At 41.5% G+C, this 21367-nt stretch overlaps 1 protein-coding gene across 4 annotated transcripts; it reads left to right on the top strand.

Annotated features, from left to right (window-relative positions):
- The first annotated feature begins 3653 nt into the window (after window positions 1-3653).
- Window positions 3654-18760, top strand: STX16 (syntaxin 16). 4 transcript variants are annotated; one of them, XM_037402480.1, is made up of 9 exons: window positions 3654-3906; window positions 6469-6480; window positions 9298-9405; window positions 10618-10758; window positions 11325-11487; window positions 12418-12509; window positions 13538-13681; window positions 14448-14528; window positions 16767-18760. In XM_037402480.1, the coding sequence occupies exons 1-9, from the start codon at window positions 3826-3828 to the stop codon at window positions 16869-16871; spliced, it is 927 nt and encodes a 308-aa protein (XP_037258377.1). In that variant the 5' UTR covers window positions 3654-3825; the 3' UTR covers window positions 16872-18760. The 4 variants fall into 4 exon arrangements, with proteins under 4 accessions (XP_037258377.1, XP_037258375.1, XP_037258376.1 ...); XM_037402478.1 differs by having other exon boundaries at window positions 3654-3960; XM_037402479.1 differs by lacking the exon at window positions 6469-6480 and having other exon boundaries at window positions 3654-3960.
- The last annotated feature ends 2607 nt before the right edge of the window (window positions 18761-21367 follow it).

The following is a 21367-nucleotide window of genomic DNA, read 5'->3' as shown; positions in this document are numbered from 1 at the left end:
ATAATGCCAACAGTTTGAACCTAGAGAAAATAACAGTTCTCCTCTGTTTATATTTCCAGTGGGTGCATTCAGATTATAGCTCATCGAAATAAAGAATTTATGGGCAACTATGTTTGATTTTCCTTTAAGAAAGTTGGAACACCAAGAGCTGGTTAAGAAACCGAGGGACTGAATTTTAAAAATAGCATCGGCCATTGGTACTCGCATCTCGCTGCCTTGCAGCACCACCTACAGAGATGCTGTCAGAATCACACTCATAGCCAAAGCTCGGGAAACTCCCTGTTCACTCTAGACAAATCCTGGTTCAGTGATTAACACACCCGGGAGACTGCGAGTTTGACAGCCCTGAAGCCTGAAAATCTGCTGCTACAGGATAAAGGCAGGAATATGGTCAGTTTTTTCCAAAAGCCCCTCAATTCCCGTGCAGAAAATGCACCTCTAGCCATGACAGAGCTAATGCAGCTACTTTGCTGATTTTTTTCTTTAGAAACTTTCCCGCAGAAGAACTTTTCTGGCAGCCAAGTGTCCCAGCTGCAAAAGGATGGTGGGATTTTTCAGGGCAAAATGCACTTAATGGTCCATTAATCCTATCTTTGGCACAAGTTGATTGTTCAGGCTTCAAAAGACTGCAGTATTTCACCTCCTCCGTGTATCGACTCAATTACACAAGACAAAATGTCGTGGAGATTGACCTTCATCTGATCACTGAAGCGTAAGGTCTGTTTGCCCTTGACTTAGCCTCAGTAGCTAAACAGTGGTGATACAGGGGCTGCAAGCCCAGTTTAATTGAAACATGGCTCTGATTATCTTCCCATTAAAAACAAATAATACTGCTTAGCTATTTGCCTCAAAATAGAATGTTCTTCTGAAACAGGGAATATTGTTGTCTTTCTCCAGAAGCCTGATCCAAATGCTGTGGTAGTAACTGGGAAGTTCCCACGGTTTTGGATCAGGCCCTGGCTGTGGGAGGCAGTGGGTGCAGGAATGTGCGAGTGCTGGCAGTATTGCTATCTCATTGCTCGTTAAGAACACCAGAAAAGAACAGGCATTTAAAAAGCAGATAAAAGGGCAAAGGAAGATACAGGCTCCAAACCTACGGCAGACAGCTTTAGCATCAAGAAACAACAGCCCAAAATATTAACAGTATATGTTTAGAAATATATTCAGGGATCTTTGCTGTCTTTGGAGGGGAAAATATGATCCTTTTTATGAACGGGACAAGTGCTACTCTATTTTTTGAACAAAAAACAAGTGTTTGTTTGCCCTTGCTATGCCTGTAGGAAAGATATACCAGGACTTCATTCCTCTGATGCTTAAATATTTTCTTCCAATTTCCAGCCTACGTTTAGTCATTACCAGACAGAGCAGATCTACTTTTCTCTGTTTAGAAAACTAGTTACCTTACAAAGTCATCACGTTAGTCTACCACAATCCACCTTCAGTAAATGCACATTGTATTTTGGCCCATTTCTATCTGCCGTCATGTCTGGTATTATTCTTTCCTGCTACCTTTATCCAAAAGTCATGTATTTGATTTGGATCAGACTTCAAACATTTTTCCTCTTCTTAAATGCTAGAACAATTTTTCCTGATCTCAAATTGTGTTGTGTTGCTCCTGCTGTTACACAGCCAGATATAATCTTGGTCGGCCAGTGCTGTTAGGTGTCTGGGTCAGGAATTAGAATATTTCAGTTGAAAGGGACCTATAATGATCATCTAGTCCAAATTAAGCTTGCATTATGATCTTTATGATTTTTTCCACTTGGATGAGATACTTTGTATCTCCGTGCATTCATTTCCTCTATGGACATTTCCACCATATATTACACATTCATTTGTGTCCTGCCTCTCTCCCTTTCATCACCCCTCCCTCTTCTCTCCTTCGTCTCCTGGTATGCATGCCTGAAGAACATTTTGCTATTTGTTTTAATTTCCTTTGCAAGGTCTAACTCGGCTTTGCTTCTGGCACATTTCCCTTTATGCCTACACTTCCTAACTTCTAGGATGTAGTTTTCTTTGATTAATCCTTTTTTCCATTCCTTTCGCTCCCTTTGCTTATTCCTAATAGCCACTTTGAAGTGGTTATACACCAAGTTAGGTCTGGATGCCTTCCTTGCAGAGTTTTATCCCTCTGTGTACAAGTCCCAAATACTTTTTATAGCCTCTGCTTAAATTCCAAGCCTGCCCAACATTCAAACCTTTTTAAGCTGTCAAAAATCAGGAAGCAAAAGATGTTAACTCCTGATATGCACCAACTTCCAGCACATTAAACTTCCCATCGGGTTCATGTTTGCCATCCCACTGTGAAAAATATTCCAGCCGGTTTTCCCTGTGCACAGAGCCAGAGCTAAAGGATCACAGGGAGACCACCGATGGCAGGAGAAATTCCTCTTGACCTACAGCCACGGCAGCACTGCCAAGAGAAGGCTGGAAGGTCATTAGCTGAAACTCTTCTCATAGTATAAAAAATTGTTACAGTAGATTAAAAATTAGCATGAAGAAATGGAGTATGTATGTATATTTTTAAAGTCTCTGTCAGGCAGCCAAAATGAAAACAGATTTCACCAGACCACGAGAAATGAAATGCTTGATGACTGGAGCTTATTTCCTTGCTAAATTCCAAGTTTCGGGTCTCTCCTGCTGAGACAGAAGGGCTGCTCCAGAAAACTCCCTACATGTCTTATAATAGCAAAAGGATAGGTTTTTTTCTCTTTCTGACTGTACGAGCGTGCCCAGGCGGTTAGATAAAACGAGGTAACATTTCCAGAAAATGTGGCTGTGATTACAGTCACCATCCCTACCACATGCGTCAATCCTGGTTGTTTGGGGTGGGATTTTTTGGGTGCTGGAGCTGGGGAGCCTCTTGCCCCAGCACGCCGGGGGTCCCTCGTCCCTAGGCCTGCAGGCACGGGGCACAGGGACCCCAGACCCACCTCACCCACCTCTGCCCACGCAGGCGGAATCCCATCCGGCCTACGGAGCAGTGGGCAGAAATCATTTCAGCCCACCTTGTCCAAAAGCCTCTTCCAGCAAGTCAGACCCAATATTGTGGTTTTAAATGCCTTGGGGGTTTTTGAGGGAACATCTTGATTTTTCAGTGGTGGGAGTTGGCAAAATAAAGCTGCGTGGGGTTTTTGTGGAAAACTGAAAATTGACTGGAAGCAAAGGGAATGGGGGAAGGTGAGGCGGCGTTCCGGAGGGAAAACAGACTTGGAAAAGGGGAGCCACCAAGCCAAATGGGTCACACCGCAGCGGTTTGCTGTGAACCAGACCGGTGCCTTTGGAGAAGCTTCACGGCAGCGGGAAGGAGCAAAGTCACTGACGACGCTGCGGTCACGGCAGGGCCCCCGCCTGGGCAAGCAGGGCCCCGGCCCAGCCGCCACCGAGGTGGCCCGCGGCCCGCCACCCGCCACAGCCACACCTGGCCCTCACGGGCAACCACCGTGAGGGCCTCACACGCCCCGCGCTCCCCTGCCACGGCCTGGGCTGGGCGCGGGGGCCGCCGCGGGCCCGGAACGCTGGTGCGCGGCCGGCGGGCCCGGGCGGGGCGGGGCGCGGGCGGGCCGGAAGGCGCGGGGCGATGCACAACGCGGAAGTGAGCCGGGCCGGGGCCGGGGCCGCCGTCGGATCCGGGGGGGATGGATGGGGCCGGCGGCCGGGGGGGACCGGCGCTGGGGGCCTCTGCCCGGGCCCTGTGAGCGGCCAGCCGGGCGTCGCCGGGGGCGGCCGCCGCTTCTGGCCGCGGGCCCGGGGCTGAGCTAGGGCCGAAGCCCCGGCAGCGAGGCGCTGAGCGGCCCCGGGCGGGGGGCCCCGGGGCGGTAGGCCATGGCCACCCGGCGTCTAACGGACGCGTTCTTGTTGTTGCGGAACAACGCGGTGCAGAGCCGGCAGCTGCTGGCCGAGCAAGTGAGTAGTTACGGCTCCTCCAGCCCTCTGAGTTCACGTAGCATGGCTGCTGCGGTGAGTCTCCTCCCTTCATCCTACTGTACCTTGCTGCGCCGAGGGCTGCCAGGCAGCCGTGCCCTGTGCCCCGCGCCCCCCCCCCCCCGGCCCTCCAGGCCCCCCCGACTCCCCTCCCCCGCCCCGGGGGTCCCCTTCGTCGGGCTCCCCATCCCTCCCTCTGAGCCCTCCTCAAGCTCCCCCCTGTCTTCGGTACTACACCCCCCAATCCCCCCTTAGTTGATCCCTTTTTCCTACTACTCCATGTAAAATGAATAGAAGAGATCTGTCTTTGTGCTGGTCATGTCTCTATTCGCTTCATGGATAATAAAATAGTTGTTCTAATAACTTCATGTTAGCATTGACATGAGGTTTTTCATCCATTGTGGTTTTTTGATGTGTCCTTTCCCCAAAGAAAAAAATTCAAGTTATTTCATAGAGCAGAACTCTTCTATTCACTCCAGTGTGGGCACCATAAAATACACTAGTGTAAATTATTCCCATTGCTTGAATTTTTCCATAATTCACTCAGATGTTCATTGTCCTTTTTATATTTTCCCCCCCAAGTACAAATAATACTGAAAGTCATGAGAGGGAGGGGAGTCGGTAGATTCTAGTGTAAGCCCTTGTTACAGAAATTTCAAAAAGTCATTTGTTCAGAGGCAGTTGATGTGGCTTTTCCCAAGTTTTGAGCTAGTCAGACTGTGATGGACTGCTTGACAGCTCAGCTCTGCTGAGGTTTTTACACCTTCTGTTCAAACTTATTATTTATTTGTGATAGTAAATATCTGCTGGCAGTCTCGTCATTCTAAATTGCTTTGCATTAATGCATGTATGTTAGGAAAAGCAGTACTTCGTGCTGCAAATTATTTCAACTGATGAGTTGCTGTTGAATGGTCTTTGTTCGTTGTTAATGTTATTACACCTGTGTCTAACAAGCTACGTATTAAATTGATTTGCAGAATGGGAAATGTCACGAGTAATGTATTATACTTGTTTAATTTGGCACTGCATTTATTTCTTGTTAACATGTTGTTTTGCCAATATCAATATCGCATCTTTAGGTCCTTGGGTTTTTTAAGCATCACCTAGAAAATTTAGCAATAATTTAAACTCACATACAGGTTACTGAGCAGTGAAACAGCACTTTTACTCAACAGTGAGTGCAACAACACTTAGCACTTGCATAAAACATTTATTTACAGTGTGTGTTAACATTAATGGAAGCTATTCTCTATGATGCTCATTCAAATGTAATGAAGGCTAACCGTGATTGGAAATTGTTGCTCTTGTGCAGTGGGTGAAGTTAGTCAGTGGCTCAGTCTTGATCCTGCTGGACAGTACAAAGTTCTGTAGTTACTTACCACAAGTGTACTATTTATCAAGAAGCGTAAAGGTGGTAGTGTGAGCTACTTGCCTCTCATGTTTCTCAGTTGCCTATCACTGTCAAGAGGTGCAGCTATATTTACCTTTTTTTCAGGGTGGTATCTCCAGGGCAGAGCTGCTGCTTGCCAGCAGGGCAGTGTTGCAGGTTTTAGCTCATAGTACTTTGGCCCACTGTAGTTCAGGCTTCTCCTGAAGGAATCCTTTACTGTGAGAGCTCTCTGTCAAAAATTGGATTCTGCCCTGGAAGATGCATTCTCATGTGGACAGCCAACTATTCCTCAAACTCAAATAATCCAAGTAGCATTCTTAACAGTATAGTCCTATTTCAAAACCTTAGTATAGGGTAAGAGATCATTAATTGAAGCCTGCTGCTTTGTAAACCCACAAGTATTTTGTCCTTGTTTAAGATCGATATGCTTCGTTAATCTTTCAGTGAAACAGCCTATTGCTCACGCATACCCTCTACAGTACAAAGACTGATGAATAGAGAAGGTGGAGATACATTGTCTTTTCTATTTTTCCAGATGCGTATAGGTTTAATTTTACCTGAAACTAGAGCGTAATCAAAGTGCGCACATAATTGAGCATATACTACATTTGCTTTCGCTTTTTTGTCTTTTGCTGTCTGTTTTATCCTGTGATAACTGGGGTGCTTGTCAATAAATGTCTTACAAAAGCTTGTATGTGCATCCTCCCATCATAATCAAACTGTCTAACTCACCAGTGGATGTTGAATACTGCAGTCAAATTGCCCTTGCTGTCACATTTCAATATATTCTATTGCAGTTTTCTACCTGAAATTTTAGTAACTGGAAACTTCACTGTGCAGTTACCTTGGAAAGCAAATCAAGCTCTTAACTTGATCTCTTATGTTCTGTTTACCAAGCAACTGAAATATTTATTTAAAAAGTTTGTGCATCAAGGAAAATGCGGACTTAAAGTACAACATTGTGGTGTATATATTGAATAATTGTGTGTTAAAAGCCAATTTGTTTTGTTCTTGGTAAACCATCATGCTTAAAAAAAAAAATCCATATTTTTCTCAACTGACCATACCCTGTATCTGTCCTATGTCTCTTTTTCCCTTTCATCTTTTGCTGTCTGTAACTGGATGGGGCTGATGGGATCCACAAATCACTTCAGGAGCTGGATGAGGTATTGTTTTTCATGTTTTATTCTGCCATGGTGCATCAAGCATACGTTGTTGGGCTAAAATGTTCCTTTCTTTATCCTGCTAGTTTATTAAATTTCTTTCTATAGGATGGAGTGTCTCCATGTGCAGTAGGACAAGGCTGCATAGAGAAGACAAGCATGTTGTGATACACTGTTATATTGTCGATACATGTATAAACTAGTCTGACTTACTGTATACGTATGGGATATAGTGACTTTGTAACAATGAAGCTATTAACTATTTTTTATGCTATGTGTAAACTGTACAAAACTTATTGGCCAGGAAATAAGGTCAGGGATTAAAAAACCAGGCTTTTGGGGAAGAGTTGCCCAGGAAGGAAGAGGGTTTGTTTTTTTAAAAGGGAAGGGGGTAAAGAACCACAAAGCTTTCCAGGCCTGACAAAGGAATATTAGAATTTTGGGAGGAACTAGGAAGTGAGGTTTTTGTATGAAACCTTTCCCTGAGAACAAACAGTGAAGTAATTGGGTGAGTTTCAAGTGGTATTATTGATGATGTCCAGCAATGGAAGATTATTTTATCTCTGAAGCTACAAAGCCTGGTTCAACTGGCAACAAGATCTATATTTGTCTTCCAATTCTAACCATTCCCCTGTCTTCCTCTCAGAGGAGGAAGCTGACTAGAAGTGTCTGTGGCCCCAGTGCTAAATGTTGCTCTGTGGCCCTGTGCACTGTTAAGTGTGTGTATCATACTCGGCCTTAAATTGGGAGAATCGTAGGCATGCTTGTTAGAAGGAGCCTCTAGAGCTCATCTGGTTCAAGCTCCTGATCAAAACAGGACTATTGGTAATCTATATAGGATCATCCATCATTTGGTTAAAGTCTTAAAAAGCTCCAAGAACAGCAACACCACGCTTTCACTGGGCGATCTCATCCAACGCTGCACCATTGCAGAAAAAGTTTTCATCCGGCACCGTAGCACTAAGCCTATTTACATAAGTTTCTAAACCCTACCAAGAAAAACCTCTGATCTGTTTAAAGGTCAGTAGTACTAATACTGTCCTTAACAAAAGAATTTTTATTGAGGGTGAACAGCACATTTTACTGGTAATGATATCAAAGCAGATAGTTAAATCTGTACATGGTATTCAAGATCAGACCATGGCTTTTGATTTCTGCCAAACTGAGCTTTAAAAAATAAGAAAAAAACACCCCACATATTCTTTCACATTTGTCATATTTTAAACTTTCCTGAGGTTGAAGTTATGAAAAATAAGATTCTGATAGATTTAACACAGGTGTTTTGTGACTCTAAAAAATAGAAACATGGAATCATGTAGGTTGGAAAAGACCTTTAAAATCATCAGGTCCAACCATTAACCCAGCACTGCCAAGTCCACCACCTAAGCTATATCCCTAAGTACTGCATCTACATGGTTTTTTTTAACACCCCAAGGGATGGTGACTCCACCACCTTCTTGGGCAGCCTGGTCCAATGCTTCACAACCCTTTCAGTGATTTTTTTTTTTTTCCCTAATATCCAGTCTGAACCTGCCCTGGTGTGACTTGAGGCTGTTTCCTTTTGTCCTGCTGCTTGTTAGCTGGGAGAAGAGACTGACCCCCACCTGCCTACAGCCTCCTTTCAGGCACTTATAGAGAGCAATAAGGTCCCCCCTGAGCCCCCTTCTCTCCAGGCTGAACCCCCCCAGTGCCCTCAGCCGTTCCCCATCGGACTTATGCTCCAGACCCTTCCCCAGCTTCATTGTCCCTCTCTGGACATGGTCCAGCACCTCAATGTACTTTTAATCAGTCACATGAGGTTTTTTTTCTAACATCTTTTAATATTTCAACCCTACAAATTTTATTCTGTTCCCAAAAATATTCTCAAAAAAATAAATCATGCCTTTCTGCAACTGCTGTACGTCAGTGTGCATCAGTCTCCAATAACATAAACTCCTGATTTGTTGCACCTGAGTTACTCATATTATGACTATTAATTGTGATAAAGGATTTCTTTTACTCCTTCCCCATCTCCAGCCCTCCTGTGGATCCGTGGAAAGCTGTGTATAAGCTGGCCAGCACATTGTCTTACTTACTCTCTGGCAATCTCTGGAATTTTGTGGAGAATTATGTGCCCGTTTTCCTGCAAGTTTCTTTGCCTTAGACCATATAGCTGGAACAGCAAGCACATATCGTTGAGATATAGGGAAGTGTGGATTGCCCAGCCCCCCGCCTTGCTTATTTTTGTTTAGCACCTTTTTATTTCTGTTAAATAAAACCCGTAACTATTTTAGTTGCACATCAGTATGAGAAAGTGTTTGTTCTTCAGCTGCCTAGTAGGTGACTGGTGAAATACAACAGTGTTTGAGAAAAATCATGGGATACCTTTTTATTTCTTGGAGATATAATAAATATTTTTACTTGGAGATTTTCCCGAGTGAGATTTTCAAAGTTGCCTGGCGCAATATATACCATGCTGCACCACTGATTAGGGATCCCTTGGCTGTGGCTAATATGAAATGTACCAACATGAGAATTACTTGAATTCTCACTGCAATACCATATTTTCTCCTTGAAAATTGCTAGGAATTCTACGGAGTATTCTAAGAATTCTAAGGTAACTTTCATCTTTTAGGTCCTGTAGGAAGTGGGAGGATGTAGCTCATTGGCATATAGGGGACAAACCAGGAGATGCGAAGCTTGATCATACCTGCATCATGTGCAAACATGTTTTTAAGGTTATTTTTTATGGGAAGGCATACAAGCATTTTTTCCTGATGCTCATGGATTTGGATCTAATCTGAGTAAAGTTCATTTGTTGTCTCTTCTCATCTTCCGCAGCTTGCTGATGATCGTATGGCACTGGTATCGGGAATAAGTTTAGATCCCGAAGCAGCAATTGGAGTAACAAAACGTTTACCTCCCAAATGGGTTGATGGAGCAGATGAAGTAAGTGGCAAATCCAACACAGAGTTTGATTTCTCATGTAGGGTTTTATTAGTGTTGTCAGTTACGTTCTCAATGCTGTAAATTTTATGATAGAAGCTGTATTAGAAGAAAGATTAAAATGTGTGCTTTCTAAATTGACATCCTTGTTCAGAGGAAAATATCAGGCAAGCTGTGACTTACTATCTTGAAGGATATATTGCAGGTGAAATAAAATGAGATTATCTAGGACCAGAAGTTCCAGGAGACTGGGTTTGCATCATCAGTGGGAGCCCAATCTTAACAGTGCACTGGGACTGTTAGGATATAGACATGCTATAGCTGAGTGTTTAGACTTGAGACTGCAGGAAGGTCCCAAACATCTTAGCAAAGCAGAATTGTTCTCAGTTTGAAACTTGGAAGGAAGGGTACAAAAAAATTAGCACTTCCAAGTAGTTTTTTTGTTTGAACCCACTGAGGGGTTCAACTGAATAGACCCTAAAATGGTGGAGATAAGCAGTTTACTGTTTGAAGACAGAGAGTGTTAGTGCCTTCTAGCAGAAGAATTTTTCCTGCCTATGCAGTCCTGATGCTGTGCAAGTTATAGAAACATTTGGACAAGCGTGAGGAAATTATTCTGGAGTCATTAAATTATAAACATTTTCCAGTATTTGAAGTATGAAACAATTCTTGACTTCCAGAAAATCCTTTTGAAACGTACTCTCAGAACACATTGTTGGTTCATCAGAACCCATTGTGCAAAAATGTGACCAGTCCCCTTTTTACTACAATAGTAATCAACCTTACAGATATATTTTAATGGCTTGTTTGAAGGCATCTCATTTTAACTTCTACTGTTAAGTCCAGGCTGTTCAATGTTAGACAGAGTTGAAGGTGTGACCTGAATATTCATCTATATTTTTGGAAGTTGGCTAAACCTTCTTACTATGATATTAATTATATAATGATAAAAATATTATTCCAGCTTAACGAAGCATATTTGAAAACAGCACTCTTGCCTAAGATTAACAAAATTATGTGTTTAAAAAGTAGCAGATTCAAAGTATATGAGAGTATTCCGTTACTTCTTAGTCAGCTTTTTATGTGTGTTGGTTTTGATCTTTGGTCTGCTTTATAGATTTCTTCCAATAATTATTTTTGTCTAGCGTTTGTCAGAACTTTCTCCTCTGAAACATTAGTCACTTCCCTTCTTCATTGTTGGGTTTTCTGTTTCAGATTCAGTATGATATTGCCAGGGTTAAACAGAAGATGAAAGAATTAGCCAGTCTTCATGATAAACATCTAAACAGACCAACACTGGATGACAGCAGTGAAGAGGAGCGGGCAATAGAAATAACAACCCAAGAGATCACGCAGGTACAAACTGCTTTCAATTCTAAACCTACAGTTTGACATATCTGTAATGCATCGTAATGAGGCAGTGATTTCCTTTGAGTAAAGCATTTCTTTTGTAATCAGTGTTAGAGTGAACCAGAGGTCCTGGGCTTTATGCTTGGTACTGCACTCACTGTCTCACTGAACTTCTCACGAGTCACTCACTCAGTCTCCCTGGTCTTTTACTTACCTGCCTGCTTGCTTTTCTACTTGGAATAGGATTGGGAGACTTAATCAAACCACATTTACAGTTATCTCAGAGAAATACAGATACATGTGTTCTGAGACGTCCGGTCCAAGTAGTTGCAATGAAGCAAATGTCTTTGATCAGAAGTAGTTGTGTTAGTCTGCTACCCTGTTAGGTTTAAGCTGTTTGTTCATTTGTGTTCTGTGTTTCCATACCTTTTTAAACAATTGCACTGGGCCATAAGAAATTGATTTTAAAAATCTAGAAATCAAAATATTAGTCTTCCCTCTGGAACTTTTGCAATGTGATAGCTAAAGTGCATGTTGCTGTGTGTTTTTTACTAATGGAATTGTTTTCTCAGTTATTTCACAGATGTCAGAGAGCAGTCCAGGTCTTGCAGAGCAGGTCACGTAGTTGTACAGAACAAGAAGCACGTGTTCTCAGGAATGTAGTGTCTTCCTTAGCACAGTCCCTTCAGGACCTATCCACCAACTTTAGGCATGCACAGTCTGACTATCTCAAACGTAAGCATAAGAGATACAGTAATACATGGGCACCTTCTGTGGAAACCACTAATTAAGGTGTGCTTATTTTCTTGGTTGGGAAAACTGAAGCACAGAAGGGTTAAGTGATGCACACAGGACTACCAGAAGTATATTAGAGTGGAGGTTAGAATTTGGGAGTTTCTGGTTCACAGCCCATGTTCAAACTGCTTGTCAAAATGCATCATTACTTCTCAAATTGTGGTCTGCAAAGCTACTTTAGTTACACTGGTGAAGCAGCCATTGGTCTTCAGACACAATACCTGCTGTTGATTGGGAGTCTGTGATAGAAAAAACTTCAAAAGGTGGTCTGTGGTAAATTAAAATTCTGCATCCATAAACAGATCAGAAGTGGAATATCCTCTGTTTAAAACTGAAATTGTGTGTAATTCTATTTTCAGCTGAGTAAGCTTGTTTTATCTTGGAAGATCAAAAATTTGATCTTCAAATTTTTTATTGGTAAATATATATTCTTATATACTAGTATAATATTTCTTCCTCCCATGGTATAAATGGCACAGGTGGAACTTAAGATTACAATTCAGACAAGGTATGTTCCTAAGAGACTTTGTTTGAAAATAGCCTAGAGTGATCACACCTTAAGGCTCGTAACTTACCTTATTTGTTTTAAATTCATGGAACATAATGACTTAAAGTCACTGATTTAATTGCAGTCTTGCAGGTCTGGTTGAATTTGTTATGCTTTATTAAATATTAATTTTAATTACTATTTAATTTAATATAATAATTAAATAGTAAGCCTGTGTGACAGTTAAAATTTAGATACTGCTATTTATGTCACATATAGGCTGTATTTTCTTTCTTGTGCTTTTTTATCTGGTACTTCAGACCTTACTCTTACTCTGAGTTTAGTTTGTGTAAATATTATGCTCAAACATTTGTCTTTTACAGGCATGAAGAATAGAGAAGAAAGATCCAAACACTTCTTCGACACCTCAGTCCCACTGATGGATGACGGGGAGGATGATACACTTTATGATAGAGTAAGTTGAGATATTACTGCACAAATTCAATATGAAGAAACTTTATGTACCTTTAATTTTAATATGAAAATATCAAAGTGGTATGCCGTCAGCCTCAGTGTTGCAGTGTGAGGGAACTCAGTTTGACTCCTGAGTTCTCCTTACGTGTCTGACAGGGGCTAGAAGATCTGTAAATACAGTGCTGCCCTTTGTCATACCACCTTTCTGGGCAGATGCAAGACTAAACGTTAGAAAGCTGTGTGATCCTGAGTTTGGATGGAAGGTGGCACTCTTTAAAGTGAAGGAGCCCTGCCCTGCCGGGAGAGCTGCCCCAGCGCAGGTCCCACGGGTCACGGCTCCTTTGGGCACCCCCTGCCCTGGCGTGGGGCCCTCCCCGGGCTGGGGGGGGGGATCTGCTCCCCCGTGGGCTCCGTGGGCTGGGGGCACGGCCTGCCCTGCCAGGGGCTTCACCACGGGCTGCCGGGGAATGGCTGCTCCGGTGCCTGGAGCCCCCCCGCCTCTGTCCTCACTGACCTGGGGGCTGCAGGGCTGCTGCTCTCACATAGTCTCACTCCCCTCTCTCACTGGTGCAGATTTTTTTTTCGTTCTTAAATATGCTGTCCCAGAAGCACTACCACTGGTGCTGATGGGCTCAGCCGTGGCCAGCTCTCGGTCCAGCTGGGAGCCGGCTGGCACGGGCTCCACTGGGCATGGCACATTCTCACAGAAGCCACCCCTGTAGCCTTCCCGCTACCAAAACCTCACCATGCAAGCCCACTACAAGGTCATGTTTTTAAAAGTTGTTTGTGTGTTTGGTCAGGATGCAAGAGTCATGTTTTCTCTGCTCAAACTGTAAATAGCTGTCCAAGTTATTTTAGTGACCCTGAAACTCGGTTTTTAAAATACAGTAATTTTTTTCTTAGATACTCGTCTACTAAGGAAATTCTAAAAGGATTTTTGTGTTATGAAATCTTACAATCCTTATAATTATTTCTAGTGTTTTCATGCTGTTAATGTTAGTTTAACATCTAAATATTTTATTTCAACAGGGTTTTACAGATGACCAGCTAGCATTGGTGGAGCAAAACACATTAATGGTGGAAGAGCGGGAACGAGAAATCCGTCAGATTGTACAGTCAATCTCCGATCTCAATGAAATATTTAGGGACCTGGGCGCAATGATAGTAGAACAGGTACATTGGCATAGAATCATAGACTGGTTTGAGTTGGAAAGGACCTTAAAGAACAGCTAGTTCCAACCCCCCTGCCCTGGGCAGGGCCACCTTCCACTAGACCAGGGTGCTCCGAGCCACATCCAGCCTGGCCTTGGACACTTCCAGGGATGGGGCATCCACAACTTCTCTGGGCAACCTCTTCCAGTGTCTTGCCACCCTCATAGTGAAGAATTTCTTCCTTATCTACACACATCACAGTGTTAGCAAGAAATAGATTCCAAGTAGTGTTAAGGTTTCCACACTCTTCCTGTTGTAAGATCATGTTTTTGTGTGCTTCTTGCTTTTCCTAACTTACTTCTTAGGCTAAGGTTTGCCCTGCTTGAAATCTGCCAAAAGATGAGTTAATGAAAATTAATAAATAAATAAATAATAATCAACTGGTTATGAGTGTTAGACTAAAAAAACCCAAAAACATAGAATGCCAAAGTTTTGTTGGTTATTTCCCCCCGAGATTCAGTTTAGGTTAAATGTGTCAGCCAAAAGCACCTGAACTGGAAGTAAGATGATTATTAAGGGATGTGATGTGAGATGGTGACACAGCTGCCGGTTGGGCATTCAGCAAGGATGTCATTCCCAACTAGTTCTTCTGCAGAAGTTCATAGTTTACATAGTTCATTAGCTTTTTTCTGTGAGCGTTGTTAATTACTCTGCTGCTCATAATAATAATTGTTTTATGAAGTTCATTTAGGTTCAGTTTGGTGCTCATTCCCTCCATTTTATTTAGGGAACAGTTCTAGATAGAATTGACTACAATGTCGAACAGTCATGTATGAAAACTGAAGAGGGTCTAAAACAACTACATAAGGTAAGCTGACGGAATATTTAAGCTGCTTTGCATATCTAGTAATCTTCCATAATGTCATAGCCATTAAGTTATTGAGTCATATTTCATTTGGACATCATCTTTTTTAGAAATTATTGTTGTATAATATAAAATGTCAACTGCACTGTAGTAGGAACTTTCCATATAACTTCTGTTAATGTCATGCTCGATACCTAGTGTTAATTTCTTAAATAACTTTCTGGGCATCCAAGCAACGTGCTTTGATCTTTACATTGCTTACCTGGTGGGACCTCTCTGCAATTCCTTCTCTGTTTGGAGAGCCCATCACTTGTGAAATGGAACTGGTTATGGTGTACCTCACTGTAGATTTTAGTCGGTTGATATATTCTAGTTTGAAAACATTATCTCAGTAGTGTGAGCAGCAAGAATAATTTTTAATGTTTTCTCTGACCATCTGATGCTGGTTAGAAGTTAGGTCCAGCCTTATGCTTTTAATGTGAAGCTTTTACTGTAAACATTTGAGAAGTTTGAATTGGCAGCAGAACACAGTTTTGTGGTTGTTTTGTTTTGTTGGCTTTTTTGTTTGTTTTGATTTTAAGCTAAGTTCTGACTTAGCTCAGTTCAGTCCTTCCATTGCTGGAAATAAAGCAGAATGAGAGATTTATGCAAAAGCCTCTTAAGTAAAACATTCTGTTTTGGAAACATGGACATGTTGTTACTACACACTCAACTTCATGTTATGGTAGACTTCTAATATATGAACAGCAAAAATTGCCATCTGAGGAAAAGCAAAATAAATTGGTTATAGGTTTATTCTTGTTATACGTAAAACTGGAGATCACTAAAATAAGGCACTGACCATTGGTGAGCAAGGTTTAAAGCAATTGCAAGCAATTTGCACAAGCCGAACTGGAAGTAAACGAATCTGTTGGAATCAATGCTATTTCTAGTCTAGTGGTAGCTAATCAACTATCAGCAAACCCCTGTTTGGATTGCTGACTAGAGTATGGAATTTTGATGCAATATATACCTGCTTTCAGTACAGCACAGGGATTTTTTCACCTATCATGGAAGACATACCCACAGATCTGAATAGTAATATGAAACACAGATACCTTGCTGTTTCTAATACTGTTGGTAGCTTTATTCTGATTTAATACCTATAATGTCAATTTTATTTTCTGTTTTAATTGGCATAATTGTTACAAACTGCTGAGACAGCACATCCACAGAAATTGGATTAATTCACTGCAGAAGTCTGGTGGTATGAATCACTAGTTACCAATTCCTGTTTCACACGAAATTGGAATCGGTTGTGATACTTTGTCAGGCTTTGATACCTAAAGCCTAATTAAGTATCAGTGGTTGTATGTTATGTAGTTTCAGTTCAAAAAATCCTGCAGATCTCATAATAAAGAATTACTTTCCGGGGACTATAAAGGAGAAGAATTAATATATTTTTCCAATTAAATTGTGAAGGTTTATTCACTTAAAAATAATTAAATGCAAGTTTTGTTTTGTTTAGCTTCTATTAGCAGACTTTCATTTGGCTTTTGGAGAGTTTTCTCCACATTGCCTCCATTTAATTGCCCTGGAAAAAAGAGGAAAGGGATGAGAAAATGTAGTTGGAAGAAAGGAGCGAAGCATAAAACTGAGAGCTAAATCAAAAAGAAAGCTTTCAGTTCTAACTGAAATTAAATGAAAATGCATAGTTGGATCAGGTACAACAAAAATGCCTATTAAAAAATGAAGTTTTGTTGTGAGTTTTAATGTCCTTCAAATATAATACAGGAATCTTATATTGGCAAAATGAGTTAAAACACCTTACCTTTAGTGTTGAGAATTTCACGTACCCAGTTGCCTGATCTTGTTTCCATGGTCTTCATAGCTAACTGTTCTTCCAAATGAAGTATCAGTCTTCTGTGTACCTCGTGTCCTTGAGAGGGCACAGGGCCCTCTCACAGGACGTCTCAAGAGAAGTCACAGTAAGGTTGCTTAATAGAGATGAGGGTGCTTTCTTCCTTATAAAATCTGCTCTTTAATACAGAGAAATGTGGCTTTAGTGTACACTCACCTTCACTGAAGTCTATGGTGCAGACCAGAGTTATTTTGTGGGAGTTGCTTGCAATATACACTGTACAAAATGTCAAGTTACCAAAGAACTTCTCTGAGATACGTGTACTTAGACTAAACAAGAATCTGTATTTTGTAGCTTTGCAGAAATCTTAAGTATTAACTCTTTCTTTTTTGTGTCTATAGGCAGAGCAATATCAAAAGAAGAATCGGAAGATGCTTGTTATTTTAATTTTGTTTGTTATAGTAATTGTCCTCATTGTTGTTCTTATTGGTGTAAAGTCACACTAAGTTTCACTTCATTTTTTGTTTTTGGAGTATATGTGAACTTTTTCCCCAATGTGAATGGATGGACCTGCACTCCAGAAAGCTGCCTTTGAATGTATAAGCCCTCGTGGTGCCAAGTCTGTGCAATGTTTCTGTTGACTTCTTCAGAGTACAAATTTGGTGATATGTGGGGTGTTTGTAAGGATTATATGGAAAATGTCAGGAAATGTGATGCTCCCAACAAATAATTTGGTGCTTTATGCAGAGGTATTTGGAAACACAGTACTTAATACAAAATTTAAGTTTACCAGTGAGTACAGTAATTAGTGTGTTACTGTGGACAAAAAAGTGTTGTCTTCATTATTCTTATGTCACAATTGTTACAGGCTTAAAATTTAAACCATGTTACTGAGTTATGGGACTAGATAACAAAAATTTATCTAGGTGGAAAATATGTTGAGGCATAAAAATGTTTGACTTCATCTCCTTTCTTCCAGACTCAAAACCTCCAAATAACTGGATAGACAGCTAAAAAAGAAAGCTTTTAGCAACCAGAACATAATCCAACCCCTGCGATCTTAATTTAGATACTGGACCATTACTAAGAATCAGAGTAGTACTTGATCTTGTAAATAACAAGATTTAATCACTGGCATAATTTAACACAGTTAATTAAAAAATTTTCTGAGCTTGAGTAATCATGGGAATGTTTTTCCTCACCAGAATGATCATACATATTTTTTCATGTACATTTTTTTTAAGTACAGACATTACGTTAAAGCAGTGGTGAAGTTAAACCTAAAAAGTTAAATCGAAAGCCAAAAAGAGAATCTCTATCTGACCTGCTGTAGTGGGTCTCAGATGTTTCAAATATTAGTTGTATAAGCTGTTTATTTTACAGTGTGCCTGTCCATATGTGTTATGTTTTCTATATAAGAAGTGACTTCACTACAGTGTATATTACATCCATTTTCCCTGACAGAAGGTTATTTCTTTCAAATGTCTGCCTGGAAGAGGACGTGTTTATACTCTTACTGACCATGAGAGATGTCATGCAACTGACATGTTACTAGGCCTTCAGTAGAGAATTTGGGTTTGGTTTTTTCCCCACTACTTTTTTCAGTGGAAAACTTTGCTGTAGGCCATAAAAGAGAAATTAGGGCAACATCTGAGTAATAGAATACTCCTGATTTAATTCAGGCCTGAAGTGGTGTGCAGTTCTAGAGGCCTTGTCTTAGTATTTTTAATATGGCTTTTCTGTATGGTTTTTTTTTCCCCAAAGAACTGTAACTTCCTTCATTTTCTGACTGATAGATACCAGTTCTCCCCATAAACCTGCAGAGGTGCTCTGCTCAAAGCCCCCGAAGTGCAGTTCCATACTACTATGATGATAATGTTGCATACGTTGCCTGCCCTGAGTTTATCTTTACTATGTACTAGGGAGGACATAAGATGTGGCTTTAAACCAACTTGGTGCAGGAACGGACCTGAAAGCAAAGACTACAAAGATGTGAAAGCCTTGGCTTTTTGTGTGGCTTACTGCAAATAGCTTTGTACCACTTTTGTTACCTCTAGACAAAGGGAATGTTGAACTTCCAAAACTGCCAATTCAAACCCTTGATTAAATTCATAAAGTAAGTTGGTAAAGGAATGAATGATGCTTCTAGTTGGGTGTGCAGCTCCCCTGTTCTGGTAATAGATCTTTTCAATGATCGTGAGTAAAACTACTGTCTCCTTAGTGTGCTGTCTACATCGGTTGGTGTGAAGCAGCATATTGCTATAATTTAATATACTGTATTTGCAACTTTCTCGCTAACATGAGATCGTGTTATTTATTTCTGTCTTGACTGGTGCTTTTGACATTTTATCACGGCTAATGAATTCAAAGAAGTAATAAAACACTTCCAACCTAATTGGGCAATTATTCATTTTTTAAAAAGTATAAACTGAAACATACTTGCGTGATGGTAATGTGTCTCTATATATTCTTCATAATTAAATTAAAGCAGCAATGACATGAAATATCTTTGAAAAAAGTAGTAACTTTCTATAGCACGATATAACTTGCATTGGCAGGAGTTATTTCCCATGAATTAAGCCTATGGTATCTTAACTCCACTGAAGTAACTGGCTATGTATTTTTTTATCTAAATTCTCTTAAAAGGAAATGGATTTTTAATACGCATCAGACGAGGTTAAACTCACATGTCGACTGTCCTGTGTAACTTGAGCTGGAATTTATTGAAGCTGATTATATCGAGGGGAAAAACAACCCCGCAACAACAGGCTTCTAAATGATAGCAGGTGTCTAGCTTATGATGAGTCAGTCTAAGTAACTATCAGCAGCTAAATCAAACCTTTATGCTGTGCCTTGTAAGAATATCTCTACATGGCATGTGACAGAAGGGGTACTATCTGCACCGTTGGGCAATGAAAGCCCAAAAAAGCCACTGCAGCTGAGGACTAGCTTGGCTTTCATAGTAGCTGCAGCCTACTCAGGTGTTACAGGAGCAAGATTTGCCTGAACCTACTGACTGCGCTTCTGTCCAGCCCTGTATCATCTCTGTGCTGTTGCAGAAAAAGCTGGTACACTCTGTGCTGCAGGTTGTGGCCTCTACGTGGTTGCTGGATGATTCTTCACTTGTATTGAACCTCTGATTCCTTCCAAAGGAACAGAACGGCATTGGCAGAGCAGCTCCCAAAAATCTGTGGCTCCTCACTTGGTGGGAATGACCTATAAAGCTGTTGGCTTGTACAGAACCTCTCCATTAAAATGCATGCAAGTGTGCAAACATCAGCTGCTGCTCCTTGTTAACAAAAGTTAATTCTACTGATACGTGAAAATGACGGTATTAAAAGCACACTGTAATAGGAAATTTATTTCTACCGCAAGACTTCTCTAGGTACTGACAAGTAAAACAGAAGAATTAGTTTCTTGCTTGGTGATTTTTGGAATGTGCTAAAAATCTGAATATAATTGATGCAGTGTTCACTGTCTGCCTAGGTTGTGTTGATTTAAGGTTTGATTTTATGAAACGCCATGAGACGAAGGAGTCTTACCTCCTTTTCTTAAATCCCTGGAAACCTTGCTTTTGGTACAGCCTGCAAAATGTAAGTTCTTAGATAGGTGACATTTGGGGGGGAAAAATATGTTTACTTTCTAAAAAAACCAAAACAATATGAAACAAAAAAAACCAACAACCCCAGGAGTCTTCCTAGATAAATTTTATTACAACAGGGAACCCATTATGATTTTGCGTATTCATTATGATGGATTATGTAAGATTATGTTTTGGAGGATCAGTGACTGGAGTGGCCATGGAAGGCTGGTCCGTACTGCAGCTTCCACTGGGGCTCCTACAAGCAGCAATGTTTGCAGCTGCTGTTGGTGGAAGGCGTATTGGAAGTTTCGGTGCTGCAGATAGGATTGATTTTCCCACTCAGTCTGTTATCTTGACTAGGACCCTTAACTATAATGAAGGAAGGATCGAGGGTTAGGCGAGTATTTCCTACTGCTTTGTTTACCTTTCATTTAACATGGATCTGGGGAGAGCACTGTATTGATGCTCTTGCAGTAGCAGTAATAGCAGCACTTGTACTTGGTGACTAGGAACTTACTGCTGGTAGAATTTTGGGAATGTCTCAGTCCTGAGAGAATTGCTGTGTGTTACTGTCTTTCATACCTCCCATGCTGTCCATGTATATTGGAGTAACATTGAACCCCTAAATGCTTTATGTTCTGTGGCTCAGCAAAGAGACTCACAGCAGCTGGAGCCTGTTGAGTTACCCCCTCCAGGCTGGGGGGATGCACGACTGACCTCTGCAACAGATTTTCCTAGATCTTTCATTCAAGGTTATTTTCAATGTAGCAGGCAATAAAGTTTCTATAATGTCCCTTCAGAGACTGAGTAAGACCTTACTCCAAGGAAGTGTTTTCTGTGGCATTCATTTTTTTTTTTTTCTTTTTAGATACGTTTCCATTACACGCAGCAGCATTTGCTGTCCCAGTGTAAGCGGACGCGCACCCTTTCTGATGCTGAGGCTTTCCTAGCTGCCGGTTACCGGGGATCAGTTCCTTACTGACCTCACGTTAGTAGGAGGTGCTGGGAGAACGGAAGATGAAGATAAATACCCGATTATATTTACATTTACTATCAAAGCTGGTGTTTGGGAACATTGTTTCTGTTCAGTGAATCCCCGTGCTGTACCGCAGAGCTCGTTCCAGCGGTTTGCTCCCTCTGGGGTATTTTCAGGTCTATGGTTTATCCCGCATTTACTTTCAGGAGAAGAGGAATTCAGCTTTTTTCCATTTTTATCCCTACGTAGCTTCTCGCTTTCGAAATGTGGCGGTTCCATGCTGAGGGCACCGCCGGGGGAAGGCGGGCAGGGGCGCAGCGCGGCTCCGACCGTGAGCGGGGCCGGGGTCCCGCACTGCGCGCGCCCTCCCCCGCCCCGGGAGCCCCCCGGCCTGCCCGTGCGCTCCCGGGCCGAGCGCAGCGGCGCGGCACAAGGCTGTTCCC

The sequence above is a fragment of the Falco rusticolus genome, chromosome 10 (assembly GCF_015220075.1).
Source record: "Falco rusticolus isolate bFalRus1 chromosome 10, bFalRus1.pri, whole genome shotgun sequence".
Lineage (NCBI taxonomy): Eukaryota > Metazoa > Chordata > Aves > Falconiformes > Falconidae > Falco > Falco rusticolus.
The sequence above is the reverse complement of the archived record's forward strand: the minus strand, read 5'-3'. Positions and strand labels throughout refer to the sequence as shown.